The sequence below is a fragment of the Triturus cristatus genome, chromosome 7 (assembly GCF_964204655.1).
Source record: "Triturus cristatus chromosome 7, aTriCri1.1, whole genome shotgun sequence".
In the NCBI taxonomy this organism is placed as follows: Eukaryota; Metazoa; Chordata; class Amphibia; order Caudata; family Salamandridae; genus Triturus; species Triturus cristatus.
This window is the reverse complement of record NC_140590.1, coordinates 614,160,024-614,177,367: the sequence shown is the minus strand read 5'-3', so window position 1 is coordinate 614,177,367 and position 17,344 is coordinate 614,160,024. Positions and strand designations below refer to the sequence as shown.

The window sequence follows — 17,344 nt, the reverse complement described above, 5'->3', positions numbered from 1 at the left end:
ATTAACATGCACTTTGAATGTATAGTCCTTGCTTACGAGAAGCAAGGCTGGCAGTAAAAAAGACTGTCAGCCTTATTCTGCTTCCCTCCCTTCTTTCATTAGCGTATTTCCTTTGCTTCCCCCCCTTTTTTTCAGCATTATATTTCATGTTCCTTCTACTTCATCTGTTTCCTTTCCTTATTTTCTAAAAATGTATTTCATCTTCAATCTGTTTCAGTTGCTTCCTCTCCCCTCTTTTCAAAACATATTTAATCTTCCTTATTCTTTCTTCCATTTTCTCTACTTCTGATCTTCAATTTTCCATCCTCTATTTCCTGCTTTCTGTGTTATCTCTCAAAGTTTTCTCTTCCCTCTGATCACATCTGTTCCCTACTTCCATTTACCTCTGCTCCAGTCACCTCTTCATCCTTCTTCTTATCCTGATCTTCCCTTTGCGCTCTTCTAGCCAATACTGTATCTTCTAGCCTTCTGTTCCCTTTGCTTAAGTGGTGCATAAGCACGCACTTTGTACTTACAGTCGTTGCTTACGAGAAGCAAGGCTGGCAGTAACTGCACCTCTTTTACTGCCAGCCTTGCTTCTCGTAAGCAAAGACTATAAGTACAAAGTGCGTGTTTACGCACCGCTTGCAGATTTTCAAAACACATAAAAGGCATTGTCATTTACAATGCCAATAGCTCAAACTTATGCAAAGGCAAGACCTATTGCATTGCAAATGCTTGTTTGTTTTTGAGGGGTCTGACTCTTTACATGGACCTTTTTTCCTCTTATCGCTTGCCGCGGTATAATGGTAGACTTCATTGTAAGAGAGGTAGGAATTGGTATGGCATTATCCAGAATGTTTTCCGTGGCATTAACCATTGAGGCAACAGAACCATTAAGAACGTACTACCAGCATCTGAAACACCCATGCCCAGTATTCCAGGATCAACATTAGACTTGGGATTGGGAATCACGCCCTCTGGCCTACAAAAGAAACACAAGCAGCATCCCCCAGGGAGAGCATTCGCTCTGCTATAGCAATTACCCATAGAAATTGCATTAGTGGCTTTAGTTAAGAATGAATCGAGGATGGCTATAGTTACCCCAGGGGTTACCGTCGCTGTAGGCTTTTTTCCCCCCCCCATCTCAACCAGATCTTTCAGCTGCCGCAAACAGACGATGGCCCGGGGCAAGCGTTAGAGGGGTGGCCCAGCCCAGCCTCCTCCAGGCGCAGACGGGCCTGGGCTTTGCCCTTGTCCAGTGCGCGTCCTGCGCAGTGGGGCCCGAGCGCAAGATTTAAGCGCCGCTGGGTGCGGATTCGCAGTGGCAGCAACATCCGCAAAGCAAAGGCTCCTTGGGCTTGCAGGCTGCCCCCTTCTTCCTGCTGCACAGTGCGGGATCTTATATTTTTTAACTATTTTCGAGGTTTGAGAAACTGTGTATTGGAAAACATTTAGTATTTATAATAATATGACGTATTCCCTCTCATTCCAGCTGGAAAGTATGTGTGGGATAGAACCTTGGTTAAAGAATGTGCAACACACACAACAAATTGAGTCTATGCCGACTCGCGCCATAGAATCGAAGACCAAATAAAGACCGATAGAGGGTAAGTGAATCCTTGCGAGACTAATTTAGATATAGTGTTTTCCAGACAGCGCAGAAATCTCTTGTCTAAAACAATCCCTAAATGTGTTTTCCACTCTTTAGATAACACTTCGCCTGCCTGCGCAGTCAGTGCACTGATACATTAACTGGAGGTTATGCTAGAGACTATACGTCTCCTTTGCAGTAACTTGCAACCGTACCTCCACCGGCCTGGTAATCACAGGTAATCCCATTGTAGCATTTAACTAGCTTGGGAGCATGTAGACATCACGTTCTTCCACACTCCTTTAGCGAAAGCCATTGACAGGGTTTTCTCTTTGTCACATTTTTCTGGGTATACCCTCTGGTAACCGTTATTAGTCAACTTCTAAATTCTCTCTTTTTTCATGTTTTTGATAAATTATCTTCGGATGCCATGGTCTCGTGATGGGACGTAACCCTTAGGTGTTTTCGGCTTTGGCTATATGCAATGTGCACTCCTGTCTTTCTACACCACTTACGTATGACTGCTAATCTTAGGGATTAAGTATAAATCCATAGATTAGCTACTTACTTTGGCTCTAGGAACTTCATAAATAGTGATGAGAAACTAACCCATGAGAAGCGGCCCCTGAAAGGAGTGTCATTACAAACAACTGATGTTTTGAGATCTTCCAGCAGTGAACTGTATTCTCTTGAGACACTTTTTGAGACCCCTCATTTGGTTGAATCTCTTCTTCTTTTAATTATGAATGAGATTGTATGAGAGTAGTGTGACTGGTGAGAATGATTTTTTTGACAATTTGCTGTGGGGCGATATATATATTTTCTTTAATAAATTGTTTATTGTATTGGTTTAAAAAAAAAACATAGTAATCTAATGCAATGTATATATATGTGTATCTTTGTAGTAAATGTATACACAAAAAAGAGAAAAATAACATAACAAAAAAAAATTGAATTTATATATGAAATAACATTTGACAGGGATGAAATATAAATGAATAATAAAACTTTCTCGGGTGATTCTTGTTTTCTTGTATTGTATTGTTGGCATGGTCAGAACCCAAGTATGTGGTATCAAAGAAATATAGGTCAGATAAGAGGTCCTGGTGTTTGTTAGTTCTTGCTTTTCCCCCCTCCTCTTGGTCCTAGAAGCAAATTAGGGGGGGGGCTTTGTCTTTCTAAAATGTCAATTCAATGTGCACCTGTACAGCCACCTGTTTGGTCCCTTTCAAATTTGGTTTGAGGACAATTTTTACAGTTGATGAAAGAGCCATTGCAATTTGAGCTGCACTTTCACAAATGCCTGGAGGGGCAGAGAAAACTGTAGCTTTTGTTTCTCACTTGTTGTCTGATGCAGAAAATACTAATTCAGTCATTGAGCGAAAAGCTGTAGGTGCTGCCTGGGCCAAAAAATTATTTCTGTGTTTTCATTTAGGGTGTAAAGTTTATATCAATAACGTATCAGAAGCCACTGTTGCAATTAGTAGACACAAATGGCATGACTAAACGTTCTGGTCGCTAGACGAGGTTGGCTGCAAAATTACAAAAGTAAGATTGTGAGTTGGAATATCTTCCAGGGTAGAGAAACCAAGCGGCGGATTGCATGTCAAGAATATTTGACAAGGCTGCCAATGGCTATGAAGAAGTGGTGGCTGATATAGTAGAGGCAACTGATGGTTTGCAAGGCTGTATGTCCAGGAATGAGTGGATGACAGCTACGGATGAAGATGTGATTTTTGAGGCCATGAGAGAATTAATAAGGGGTAAAATGAGAAGGGAGAGCACATTACCTGATGATGTTAGACCTTTGCATAAAGTTTTAGGAGAATTATCCCTGGTGGGGAATAGACTGGTCATGAGGAAGGAGAAATGTGTACCACAGACAGCTGTTTGGGAGAAACTCTTAAAATTAGCCCACAAAGGGCATTTAGGGCAAACACGATCAAGACACTTCAAGAGAGAGTTTGGTGGCCGAAATTGGATACTCAGACAAGACAGTGGGTTGAAGTCCCTGAGGTGTGCAAGAACTCTGAAAAAAGAATAAGGGTTGGTCTGGGAGTGATGGAACGTGACCAACACCTGCTTAAGGTGGATGTTGTGTGGGAGAAGATGTGCTTAGATTTTATAGGCCCGTTTATGTGCCGTCCTGAGCACGAGAGGTATGCAGCAGAATTGGTTGATGTCAAGTCCAGGTGGTTAGAAGTGGTTTTCATGAAATGTATCAACACTAAAGCCACCATTGCAGTGCTAGGAGAGATATTCAGGAGAGAAGAAATACCTTGGAAATTAATCACTGACAACGGCACTCAACTTACTTCGGTTGAGAAGCTAAACTTCCTGACTGAGTGGCTGGCTGGACTGTTCCCATGAGGCTCAGGGTTCAGACTGATTTGTATATAGCTGGATCTGAACTGGGGTGGCAAAGTGAGCTAAAGAACGATGATAGAATCAACCCAGATCTGTGACGGAGGGTGAGGGTCTGAAAAGTTTCAGCACTCCGTCCATCATCTCCATGTGTTTGCTTTGTTAGCCCTAAGTTGGCAGGGAATGTCCAGACGTAGGTCCCTTGCTCACTTTGGCACTGGATTTAAGCTAGTTTGGCTGATGAGGGGTGTTACCCTGAAACCGGTCCCAGAATGCTTTTTTACATTCCATGGAAGACATGGCTTGGCAGTTGGGGCTGGACTGTTCCCATGAGGCAAAGGGTCAATACTGATTTGCATATAGCTGGGTCTGAACTGGGGTGGCAAAGTGAGCTAAAGAACTATGATGGATTCAACCCAGATCTGTGACTGGTAGAGACTGTCTGAAAAGTTTCAGCGCTCCGTCCATCATCTTTGTGCTTGCTTTGTAAAAACATGTGTACCTCACTTTATAACCCCGAGAGCAATGGCCAGGTTGAAAGGCTGAATCATTTGGTGAAGGGTACAATGGATATATCCCAGAGGGCAATGGCCAGGTTGAAAGGGTGAATCGTTTGGTGAAGGGCACAATGGAACTAGCGTATAAAGCTGGCTTGGATGTGCAGAGGGCGGTCAAAGACATGTTGTGGACGTACCGCATCACTTTAAATTTCGGTCCAGGAAAAGACACCATTTGAAATGATGAGTAGCAGACAGCCAGGAACTAAGGGGCATATTATCAAGAACAACGTTAAAATTATCGCCGCTTTAGCGGCAGGAAACTGCTGCTAAAGCGGCGATAATGGGCTTGATAATATGCCCTTGAGAATTCCAATAGAAGCCCAGGTTCACAACAAAAGATGGGCGTCTATTGGAATTCTCAAGGGCATATTATCAAGCCCATTATTTTAACACCGTTCTTGATAATATGCCTCTAAATTAGTTCCGTGAGAGTGAAATGAAATTGGAGGAGAGGGCAAAGAAGACATCTGTTACGTTTTATATATGTCCATCTTGGGACACCGTTCATGCTATGCGTTCTAGTGTCCCTGCGTGGACACCATACCCCCAGTGAGGTCACCAGCTGTTGACTGTCCGATGACAGTTAACAGCTGATCGCCGAACTAACATGACGTTCTTAGCTCCAGCTTCTGTAGGAGCATGTGTTGGCGTATGTAATTAAAAGAACTTATTGAAGATACTTCGAGTCGGGAGTTCTTAACAATGTGGCGACGAGCGCCAACACGGAACCCACGGAATTCAATTTTAAAAGAAAATTAATTTATATCGGCAAAGTCAGTCGGATGAAAATTCTACTTGAAAAGGAGAAACGTAAAAATCTGATTCTACAAGGTATTAAGAAGGAAATATTGAGTGACTTCACGGAAAAGTATGTCGAATTGTGAGGAAAATAACGAAGATATACGTCAGTGAATCATTCTACTTCACCTTAACCTTCGCTTTGCGCATCCGTGATGAAGTAAGAAAAATTGGTATGGAATTGTATTGGACTTAAAAATTCCTATGTTAACGACTGAGTGAAAAAAGAAGTTGATCTTTCTCAACTGTCAAGTCAACGTCGAGGAGTTTCTCAACTGTCACTCCAACGAATTCGCCTTCAATCTCAGCTGTTACACACGTCACCGCGCTGTGACGTCATCGACGTGCCTCCATTTTGAAACCAGAAACTCTCGTTACAAAACGCAGTCTAGTTGTTCACGCAACGTCAAGGCGCCATTTTGAATAGCGTAAATTTAAAAAAAAAAAGGAAATATTAAACGCGAATCCTGCACTTCAGAGAGAAGTGGTGGCACAATAAGAAGGACAGCAGTAGAGTTAAGCAAAAAAAACGACTCCTGCGCTTCGGAAACATCGGCAGCATTCTACATGTGATAAGCAGACCAATGCTAAGTAGAACATTAAAAAACAAGAATTAGTCGCCACGAAGTATTGTGAACTAGTAACCTACGTAGAAACTGTTCACTGCACTAACACAAGCATTTAAAGGGGGTTTTGATTTTGTTCGCTTTATATTTCTGAACAGTAAGGTTTTTAATGAGCAAAAATATAAGCACATTGCAGCCATCGGTAACTCTGGAGCCACTTTTGGGTTAGTCTACATTCACATTGAGTACTCCTTCACATAATTATTTTGGAAATATTCATTCATCAAATTAATTGTAATACCCCTATTCAATATGGCTTCAGGGTGTGTGTGGAATCTTTCGCCTCCTGAGACTTTCCTACGTGCAGGAGGAGAACCTGCTCTCAAGTGGAAGGAATGGAGAGAATATTTTTTTTATTATATTTCCACATTAGAGGAGGATGATGAGGTTAAAGCAGAAAGGAAGTATAAAATGCTCATGCATTGTTTAGGAGCAGGTGGTATAAAAGTTTACAATACAAACAACAAGAAAATCAGAGCAGAAAATGAAGGTGACGTTCACCAATGCTATTGATGATCTCAACACGTATTATAAACCAAAAGTATGCGTCGGAGTGGACCGTTACAAATTTTTTCATAGGAAGCAAGGAGAAAGCGAATCTATTGATGATTACGTGTCTGCGTTGAAGAATCTGGCAATAAATTGTCGATTTGGAGCTCTTCATGACGAATTCTTTTGTGATCAAATAGTGATGCAGGGCTCAAACTCGAATATACAGGATAATTTATGGGCGAAGGGTGAATACCCATTACAAAACATTGACATTGCAAGGAAGGCTGAACTGACTGGGCGTTGTGCTAAAGCGGTCCTTTCTGAGACTAAGGAGAAGAAAGAAAGTGACACTGTCAGCAGGGTGACAGACAGAAAAAACTTTAACAGGCAAAATGTGAATCAAAGGAATTACAAACCATCTTACAAGAAAAATGAGACGAGGAACTGGGGCCACTGTTACCGGTGTTTGAGTCCATCACCTTTAGCTAATGATACCAAATGCCCAGCAAGAGAAGTTAAGTGCACACATTGTGGGGTAAAAGGTCATTATGTCAAAGCCTGCAATAAGAAGAAACCACAAAAGGTCAAGGTGGTTGAGTAGAACGATGATTATAATGAGAATGAAACAGACACCGATGACATCAATATGTTCGTACTTAATATAGATGATGAACAGAATGATAATGTGAACAAAATATCTACAACAAAGTCGGTCACAAAAAACTAAGAAACCAATATGCTGTATGTCAATAGGTGGTGTGAACATTGACATTGTCGCTGACTCAGGGTCACCTTACACAATAGTCAATGAGGGTGTTTGGAAAGAAAAATTCGAAAAAACAGTAGGAAATAAATTAGAAAAACCTGATATAAAAATCAGATCATTCACAGGTGAACCCATTGATGTCTGCGGATTTAAAAAGTTGAATTTCATTTTCAAAGGGCGTGAAACTGAAGGCAATCTATATGTTTCAAAAGTGGGACCATCAGTACTAGGATGGATGGATCAGGGTAATCTAGGCATCATCCTAGACCCAAGCAAAGTGGAACCTGTGTTAAGTCTATTTGATAACAAGGATTATGCGGATTCCTTGCTAAAAAATATCCAAATGTGTTTAGTGGAACAGTGGGTGAACTCAAAGGTTAACAACACAAGATTAAACTCAAACCTGTGACTACACCTGTTGTACACAGAGCAAGGAACATTCCGTTTGCGATCAAAGATGAAGTGAGGGCCCAGTAAGACCAACTCTTAGACGAAGGGATAATTGAAAGAGTTGATGCATCAGAATGGGTTGCTCCCCTCGTTATCGCTAAGCGAGCCAACGGTAAATTGAGGCTTTGTGTTAACCTAAGAGATTTAAATCAGAACATTATTTTGGAGTAGTATCCTCTACCTAAAATAAACGAAATGTTGTCCACGACTAAGGGTGTCAAGTGGTTCTCAACAGTTGATCTAAAATCTGCTTATCATCAGGTACCCCTACATCGCGACAGCAGATCCCTGACTACATTCATCACACCTTATGGGTGTTTTAGGTTTACCAGAGTGCCATTCGGTTTAGCCTCAGCGGCAGCAATGTTCCAGAGACTCATGAATAACATTTTTGAGGGAGTTGCTGGTATCCTGCTCTTCCAGGATGACAACTTAATTATGGGCAAAACAAAGAAGAGCACGATAGTAGAGTTGAACGTGTTTTAGGTATACTGAATAAAAAGGGACTCACCGCGGAGCATGCTAAATGCAAGTTTGCTAGCAGTTCCGTAAACTATCTGGGCCATCAAATAACCGGCAGCGGTATCAGTCCAAAAAAAGAACTTATACAGGCAATAAAAGACTCGCCAGTGCCAGCTAACAAGGATGAGTTTAGATCATTCTTGGGTTTGGTGAAGTTTTACTCCAAGTTCATCAGAAATTTCGCACTGAAAACGTATGCTCTGAGACAACAACTGAAAACGATGAACAAGTTTGAATGGAATGAAGACTGCGAAGAAGCCTTCCAAAACTTAAAGACAGACATGTGCGCACACAACGAAAATGAAGACCTGTGTATAGCGAATGTCCTAGAACAAAACAGCGGAATTTATAAAGATGAGTGGTTCAATGAACAGAAAAAGGATGACATAATCTGTCAAGTCTTGAAAAAAATCAATGAAGGATGGTCAACTAAAAACAAACTTCCGGAACACCTCAAGCAATTCTGGGAAGTCAAGGATGAATTGTCCCTAGAAGACGGATTCCTACTGAGAAGTGGAAGATTTGTGCCACCTAAATCATTTCAATCTAAAATATTACAAATATGCCATGAAGGTCATCTAGGAATTGCTAAGACTAAAAGTAGAGTCAAGAATATGTATTGGTGGCCTGGGGTCAGTATTGATGTTGAGAGAACAGTCAGAGAATGTAAATTGTGCATGGATGCTGATAAGACACAGGTGGCGTTTAGACCGCCTTTGCAACCCATACCCTGTCCCTCAATGCCATGGGAGAGAATAGGTATTGACATCATGGGACCAGTGTCTGAGGGCCTTGAGCAATGGTATTTAGTTGTGATCAAAGATCACTTCACCAAATGGCCTGAAGATAGAATTACTAACAAACCGGATGCACAAAGTATTGTAAGATTTATGGATGAAACTTTTGCGCGGGAAGGCCTTCCAAAACAAATCATAAGCGACAATGGTGCGCAGTTCACGTCTGATTTGTTTAAAAACTACGTTCTTAGACATAACATCAAACATAAGACAACGTCAGTCTACCATCCCGCAGGGAATGGCGCTGTCGAAAGATTTAACAGGGTTTTAAAGGGCACCATCAAGCTTGCAATCAACAGTAACCTCAACTGGAAGCAAGAAATCTTTAGAACGGTGTGGGCGTACAGAATAACACCTTGTGAAACGACGGGACATAGTCCTTTTGAACTAATGCGGGGTAGGACACCGCTTTCTAGAGATAATGTTGGTTGGATTAAAGCAGCAAAAAGGGTACATTGGTCTACAAGACATGTAAAGGAGAAACTTACACAATTCCAACTCAAATCTAAGGAACACTACGACAACAAACATGGATGTAAATATGTGGAACTCCAGGTTGGAGACATGGTCAAGGTAAGGAGAAGTGGGCATGTTGGCAAGACACAGAACAGGTACACCACTCCTTTGTCAGTACAAAATGTGTTTTGCAATTCAGCACTCCTGAGTGATGGTAGAGTATGGCACTGCTTCGCTCTTTCAGCGTACAAAAATTCAAGGAAGGGAAAGGAAGACTCCGAACAAACAGTTTCCATGGAGAACCCCCCTCCTACTACCAAAAGCAAAAGGGCGACCATTTACTCTTCAGACTGTGAGTCCGACTACGAGCTCCCTACATCTTCGACACCGTCTGTGAGCGGCCAATCAAGATCCATCAATACGCCTGCTACAGGAACTAACGTACAACCAAGCACTACGAGAACCAGGCGCATGTTGCCACCTACGCCGTCAAGTGAAACTTCACCGCAAATTAGCAGGAGCCGGGCTGGAAGGTTGTTGGGTCCACCGGTCAAACTAAAAGAGTATATATGTGAGTGATTGTCTCAGTGTCTTGGGATGAACTCCTACTAACTTTATTTGGTTAATGTGTTCTTATTCGCAAAGGGGGAAGAAGTGTTACGTTTTATATATGTCCATCTTGGGACACCGTTCATGCTACGCGTTCTAGTGTCCCTGCGTGGACACCATACCCCCAGTGAGGTCACCAGCTGTTGACTGTCCGATGACAGTTAACAGCTGATCGCCGAACTAACATGACGTTCTTAGCTCCAGCTTCTGTAGGAGCATGTGTTGGCGTATGTAATTAAAAGAACTCATTGAAGATACTTCGAGTCGGAGTTCTTAACAACATCAAGGGGTCAAATGTTGATTTAGATTGGCGATCGGGTGAAGGTGAAGCCTGGTGGTAAGAGGGGTGGTCTGTCAAAACTTCGAGACCCTTATAAAGTAAGAATGTGGCGAAGCACCCACACAGAGGAGTGGTGAAGAACGGCATCACCAGAGATCTAATCCAATTCCGTCCAAACGATATGCCAACTTTTTGACTAACTAATAAAGATTGGAACCGTCACCGGTACACTGGAGGTCAAGCAAGGAGTTTCCAAATGTTCTAGGGCGCTGTTTATTTGAGTGTTACGGTGCCTGTTTGAGGTTGAATTTCCCTGTGCTGAGAATGTAGTTTTTGCACCTGGGCTTTCCCAATGTGCGATTCTGGCCGCTGTTATAATCCACTCAGGATAACAAGAGTATTGACAGCACTTCTAGACTAGAGCTGGGGTGCCAGAGTGGCTCACAGTACAGTCCATAAAAGGTCAAACTCGACAGGGCGGCACTGTTCTCTTGGTTATTCGAAGATTAAACTCTGCGTACAGCAATTGGATCATAGGATCCTTCCGGATAACGAAAATCTGGAAACAACGACCCGTAAACCCATAACATTAAGACCAACATTAAAAATATTACACACCCGGTCCTACTGCAATTTACTTTCAACACGAACAGGCGTTAATCTGACACATACGCCTCCTAAAAAAAATCCAAACCGCTAAAACGTTATACATAAAACAAGTTATACAGTGGAACGAAATCACTGAAGAGTAAAGTAAAATAAACACTCTCTCACAGGGGATTTCTGATATAGTCATTTAGTACAAGTGTGCTCTCTGGGTTTATACTCTGCCTCACACCTGCCTGGGACGATAAAGTCCACAAACAGCATATCGTAGGGTAAAACAGACCTGCAGACAGCGTGATGAGACAGATCAGAACAACCAAGAACTCCATGGCTTGTAAATCCCCAACTAGTCATATGACTACAGACAGAAGTATCATCCAACTCCAATAGAGAACGATCACCTGACTGCAGCTCTTTTAAGAAACGTGACACGCAGCGTGTCAAGCCTCTCTCTGACACACACCATTTTATTGAAACAAGGCGACCATCTTCAAATGGCAAAATACTGAAGGGAAAAAAAATAAAATAGAAGTTAAACAACGTAACTTTACGTCAACTACAGTTACAGTGAATTTTCACCAGAAAGTATTTCATTGCTTTTTGTTTTAGACTTTCTATAATATTTGTAAAAACTGCTCAAGAAAGACGATGCCCCTCCTAGATTACATTTAAGGCATTGATTTTGGCAGTTTACAGGAACTGTTAACTTGAACCGCAACTTTACGTGCGCTCCTATTTACGCCATTCAAAATAATAATTTTCTTTATTAGTAATAGAGTCGCTTAAATCATTTGTCCTTTGTTTGTTTTAATGACTGAGGGTCACGGGGCCTCGAATCCTTAGAAGGGGTGAAACAACAGCGAGGCCTCATTAACATGCAAATGGTCTTTTAAAGACCTGTGAAGTGCTCGGCTGTGACAGTGTGCGTTCCCGAGAAGTTGTCTCCTCCCGGGCTGCCACACACGACGGGGGGGCTGAAGCCCTTTGAGTCCAATGGGTGTTGCGCGCCTGGTACCACCCGTTCGATGAGTGTGGTTGCAAACGCGCGTGACACAAGATTGGGATAGAGGCGTGTTAGAAAGAATTTTAGGTTCTCCAGGGAAAAGAAAAGTAACAGTGAGTTAGATTATTAGACAAGTGACGCCAACGTTATAGCTGCCTATTTGGTGGCTGGGGATCCACGTTCCAGTCTGGGTAGCGAATCAATATCCTGTGATTCTGGACAAATCACTTAATCTAACTATGCATAGCAAAACAAATGCACGTGACCTTGTGTTATGTAAAATATTCACACCGGATTGTTCGCACGGACACGCCAAACTCACTGTCACGGGTGGGGGGGAAGGTGTCAAAAATCATGTGCTTTGCCAAGACCAAGGATTCGAGTCTGATTTCCTGGTTCGAAGGGCTGACGGCTCAAACCGCTAGTCCGCACTTACTCCCTATTACATACAGACTGATTAGGTGCCCGTAAAGCCAATGCAGATTGGCCTCTTCTCCTGTCTGTCCTTTAATACAAATGGCATTAAAGACATTTGAAGACAAAAACAAGCGCGGCGTGTGATGGGATTCTAGTCTTTCTTCTATGTCAATGATAGAGCTGGTACGGAAAGCCAGAAGGGCTGTACCGTGCTTCTGCAGCATGTCAGTGCCGGGTGGAGGCTCCCTTCGGCTGAGGCTTTTCTTTGATTATCCTCCACCCAGTACTCCCGAGAGCTGCCAGTGCTGGCTGCTGCTAGACCTAAGCAGGTGCCGCTTGGTAACCGATCTCAGCAGCCTGATCCGCAACCGCTTTGGCTTCAGCCAACGCTCGCGCCTCAGCCTCTACTTACAGGAGTGTCTCTTGCCTCCGTGCGAGGCCATCGGAGTGGTACGTGATAATGACTGTATCAGGTAAGTTACGGTCAACGAAATAGGTTCTCAGCTGAGGGCATTCATACTCTGAAAAGTGGGACGAGCACTCTTTAGGAACATACAGTGGCAAAGAAAAACAAGGGCTTCATTTGCAGAGGACCAACGACCGCATAGGAAAAGTGATCAAGTGTGAATCCACTGCATCAGATAATGTGTAGGGGCGAAAGCATTGCTTAAGTGGGCTGCTGTTGCCGGGCTCAGAGTACTTGGGCTTATTTATGCTATAATAAAGAGGGTAAAATTCTACTCCGTTCGTAGAGCCCCCTCCTGGAGCTCAGAGTTCCTAATAACTCCATAGAGCGTAGTTTTTTCCTCTTAGGCTGCTCGTCAATGTTAAGTTGGCGCGCGCTAGCAAGGAAATGCTCCATTAAATGGATACCCCTTGTATCACAAACTCTTGTGCGCATCTTCTTTTGAACCAAAACAGTAGGAATTGCTACCATTGCTGGAAATAAAAAAGAAGTTTGACCAGGCGATTTCATCAATTGGGTACGGTAATTGGGTGGAGGTAGTGACTGATAGTGTCTACATTGTTTTGAACTAGTTTGCCCCCAAAGAAATTGCCCACAAGGGAACTGTAGTAGTAAAAGTATTCTGATTTGCATAATTAGGCACAGAGTGCGTTTAAGGAGGCTGAAAAAGGTAGGGGTTTCTAAAGGGTGACTTAAGAATAATAACTGAGGATTGTTGATAAGAAGTTTGACCTTAATAATTAAGGGCATGTACTAATATATGTGGCCTAAAATATTTATTTCTTAAGTCTCTTGGTCCTCGTCATATTTAAGGTCCTGCAGCTTCTCATGGTCTACCCCCTCCTTGTCTTTCTCTCTTCCAACCTCCTGGTCTTCTACAATTGCTGGTCTTTTCTTTCTCCCCTTTCTTTTATTCCTGGCCCTCTTTTTCACGAGCCTCCTTCCTTTTTGCTTTCTTTTTAGCCCTTCTTAAGCTTCTTGTACTCCTCTGGGGCCTGGTGGTATTTTACTTTTCATCCACCCGGTACTGGATTTTGTGGTCCTCATGATCATTCTGGTCCCAGTCCCCCCGCCACTGGTCACCCCTGCTGACTGGCCCTATACTCCTCTGCCTGGTCCTCTTCTTGATCCTCTTGGTATGGCACTGCTAGTACTCTTCTCAGTCGTTTTTCTGGCTTTTTCCCCTACCTCTGGGTCCTCCCGAACTGGTTCTCCTAGTCCTGATTTTCCAGGTCCTGATCCACCTGGTCTCTTTGGTCCTAGTCCATTTGGTCTTTGTCCACTTTTAGGTCCTGGTCTGATGTCCTGGCACTCCTGGTTCCACCGGTCCTAGGTCTCCTGGTCCTGTTAGTCCTAGTTCACCCTGATCATTCTTGCTCTAATCCTCAAAGTCCTGGTCCCGTTCTTGATCCTCCTGGCACCATATTTGTTCTTTTCTGGGCATGGTCTAATTCCTCCTGTTTCTCTTTATTCCTATTCTCCTGATGTTAGTTTCCTGGTCCCCTTTGTCCTCGTTCTCCTGTTTTCCCTTGATCCCTACTGGTTCACAGGTCCTGTTTCTGTTCTTTGTATTTCTGGCACTGGTCCTATACCTTCCCTATGTGGTTCTCTTGTTTCTTGTACTCCTGACGCCAGGCTTCCTGGTCCCTCCAGTCCTGTTTCTCCTGATACTGGTCAATCAGTATCTGGATTTAGCTGTCCTGGTGTTGGCCACCTGGCCTTGATCTTTCTGGCCCTATGGTTCTTGCCCTCCTGGTCCCTTTGGTACTCGTCCTCTGGCCCTTGTCATCCTGATCCCCACAATGTTGATCCTGCTTGCCCTATGTGTCTTGTCCTACTGGTGATCCTGGTCCACTTGCTGGTGGTCATGCTTCTCCTGTCCTTTTCCCAGGGCATTCAGGAATCTCCTCCAATTTTGTAGCCCAGGCATATGTTTTTTTTTTTTTTTTTCTGATTCCATATATTTATGCCAAGGGAGCGGGGCATGAAGGACAGAAAAAGAGATAAGAGATCCCACTTATGCCTCAAATTGATGCCCTAGACAATTCATGTACTGTATTTTGCAAGACATATTGTTGGCTTACAGTGGACTTAGAGCCTGTTCAGTATTTTCCATAGGTCTATTTTATTGTTGCTCTCATTTGCTGGTTTCTTATTCGTTAGTGTTTGTCCCTGCCCTGGGACATGGACCAATTACGTGTGTCCTTCCACTGCTGCATTTTCAGGAGCTACCTTTTTCTTATTTAAGCACTCTGTGTGAGTGTGTATGTTTTCTAGATGTCTCCTTCATGTATGTCTCCCCCTCCGCAGCGCTCGTTCTTGTTGAGCTTTCACTGCATATGTGCTTCCACTTGCCCTCATATGCTTAGCCCACTCCTGCTTTTTTTGTGCGCTTGTCCTCTACCTCGCACACTTTCTTGTGATTGCTCCTCTTGCGTTCCTCTCTGTTTGCTCCCACCTCATGTTCCTTTCTGCTCCCTCCATGTTGTTTCACACCACCCACACCCCAATGTTGCTTTTCACCCTCCCTCAGTGTTGCTTACCCTCTATTGCTTCCCCCTCCCGTTTTGCTCCATCCCCCCCACCAGCTCTACATAATTTTTTTTTTGCTCTTATTGTTTTCACCTCATTTTGTAGGTGCATACATGCGTGGTGTGTGCTCCTAAATAATGACATGGCCGGTCGTGAATGTCTTTTTTTTTTTTTCCTTCCTTTTTTTAAAAGTCATGCTGCATAACATCGGGGATGCTGTACAGCATGACTACAATCATTCGCAAAGCCAATCAGTCCAAAGGTGCGTCCTAATGGCTTTGCCAATGCTTGTTTTTCCATTTGGGGATGTTGAGCGCCTGTAAAATCTGCACAGAAAACACTTCGGTTAAAGTACCTGCTGCACAGACCTGACTGCCCTGCAAGTTTCAGACTCTAACAGCTGAAAGTTAAGTCTGGTGGTTAATGGACTTTCTTGAGGGTGGGTGCATTCTCTGGTCACAGGTTAGAAGCATCATAAAATGACACACATGGTTAATGTGTTTGTTTCATTTCATAACACGTAGGTCAATTTTAAACTAAAGACCTGATATATAGTTGTTTTGCATGCATGCACGCACGTGTTAGTCTTTGCAGGCAATGTATTTTTATTGCAGAAAGACATATACATGTTTTCTGAATGTCCTCTGAAGTCACAGAAATTGGCGATGATGTTTAGCACGCCAGCTGCTTGCCTTTTCAAAGGTTGCTCATTTTGAAGCTAGTCACAGTTAAGGTCCGATTACGATGCTGTAGGAAACGCCTCCAACCCTTGGTCAGAGCCGTACCTATGGCATCGTAATTGTCTGTTTGGATTCATTTCCGACTAACCCATTTTGATGGAGTCAGAGGGAAATTAGTCCTAACCGGATTTCCGAATGGCTTACGACTGGTTCGGAAAGCCCTTCTGCCATTAGGAAAGGGGCCTGTAATACCAAGGGCGGCTCTGTCCGCCCGAGGGATTACGATGGCAGATTCCTACAGCCTTTTTGTGCCGGCCTTTCCGACTAGAAATGCTGTGGGAAACAGACTTTGGGAGCCCTCAGCAGGGCTCCTATGGGTGCAAGGCCTCCGGATGGCGGCCTAGGGGGCACATAGGTGACCCCCCTGTTGATCCCTAAACCCAGTGGCAGGTACCTTGAGCTGCCTGTCCCCGGGTGCAGGGATGAACTTATCCCCAGCTCCTTACAATGAGAGCATGCTTTCCGGTTGGAATGCATCGACCAAAGTGTGTTCGTTCGCATTCTAATTGCTGGTTTGGGACCACCGACAGGTCAGTCAGTTCCAGATCGATGTTGGACGGACTCAGGTCTGTCCGACATTGAAATCGGCCCCTAAATCTTTTTGGCTTCATAGGAGCTTACTTCAATCCGACCTGCTGGCTGCGATGGATCAAAAAATGCAATATTTCCTCTCGATCTCTCCGTCTTGTCACCAGCATTCCCATTTACAGAAAGATCACAATCTGCAGCTTGTTACTGACAGTGGTTGTTCTTTAGTCAATTACCGACATGGATTGGGACTGGATGTCCATTTCCAAGTAGAGTCCAAATGGCTGAAAGTCAGTATGTGTATGAAGGGGAGGGTCCAGAAGCTCATTATAACAGCTCATTGTAACAGTGGAAAGTCCCACAATTCGGCCCCCTAGTGGTGGGCACAGGGAACTAATCATGACACGTTCTCTTGAGCAAAACACATTTTGGTATAAACAGATGCCCACATGCAAGGTTATCCATGAAATATCTACGTCAATGATCTAATCGAACAACTATAACTTGCCATATGTATAGCACATATAAATGGACAAATTTGCATCTGTAGATCTCATTGCTAAATTAATGTGCCTTAAGAAGCCATTGTTTAATGGTGTAAACAATACAAATACAATTGGCGAGTTAAAGTTGTTCGACTATACCAGTGACGTCGCTATTTCATGTTAGAATTTGGACCATGCTATAAGTCCTATAGATCATATTTAAATGAAGGTTACATTTTTTTAAACTATGTGTTAGACTTGACATTTTTTGGCA

General features: G+C 43.3%; 2 protein-coding genes across 4 annotated transcripts in view; one reads left to right on the top strand and one right to left on the bottom strand.

The window, feature by feature from the left end:
* Positions 1 to 11,328, bottom strand: part of SCPEP1 (serine carboxypeptidase 1) — a 201,885-nt gene extending 190,557 nt beyond the window's left edge. Inside the window, exon 1 of the mRNA XM_085617186.1 lies at positions 11,183 to 11,328. Within this exon, the coding sequence (XP_085473312.1) occupies positions 11,183 to 11,228 (46 nt within the window). The 5' untranslated portion in view covers positions 11,229 to 11,328. The remainder of the gene's footprint in view (positions 1 to 11,182) is intronic.
* Positions 11,329 to 11,715: 387 nt separating this feature from the next.
* COIL (coilin) overlaps positions 11,716 to 17,344 on the top strand; it is a 135,696-nt gene continuing 130,067 nt past the window's right edge. For all 3 annotated transcript variants that reach the window (XR_014966561.1, XM_085617185.1, XM_085617184.1), the window contains exon 1: positions 11,716 to 12,792. Coding sequence is in view for 2 of the 3 variants with exons in the window: in XM_085617185.1 (XP_085473311.1) it covers positions 12,485 to 12,792 (308 nt within the window). In the remaining variant the exon portion in view is untranslated. The remainder of the gene's footprint in view (positions 12,793 to 17,344) is intronic.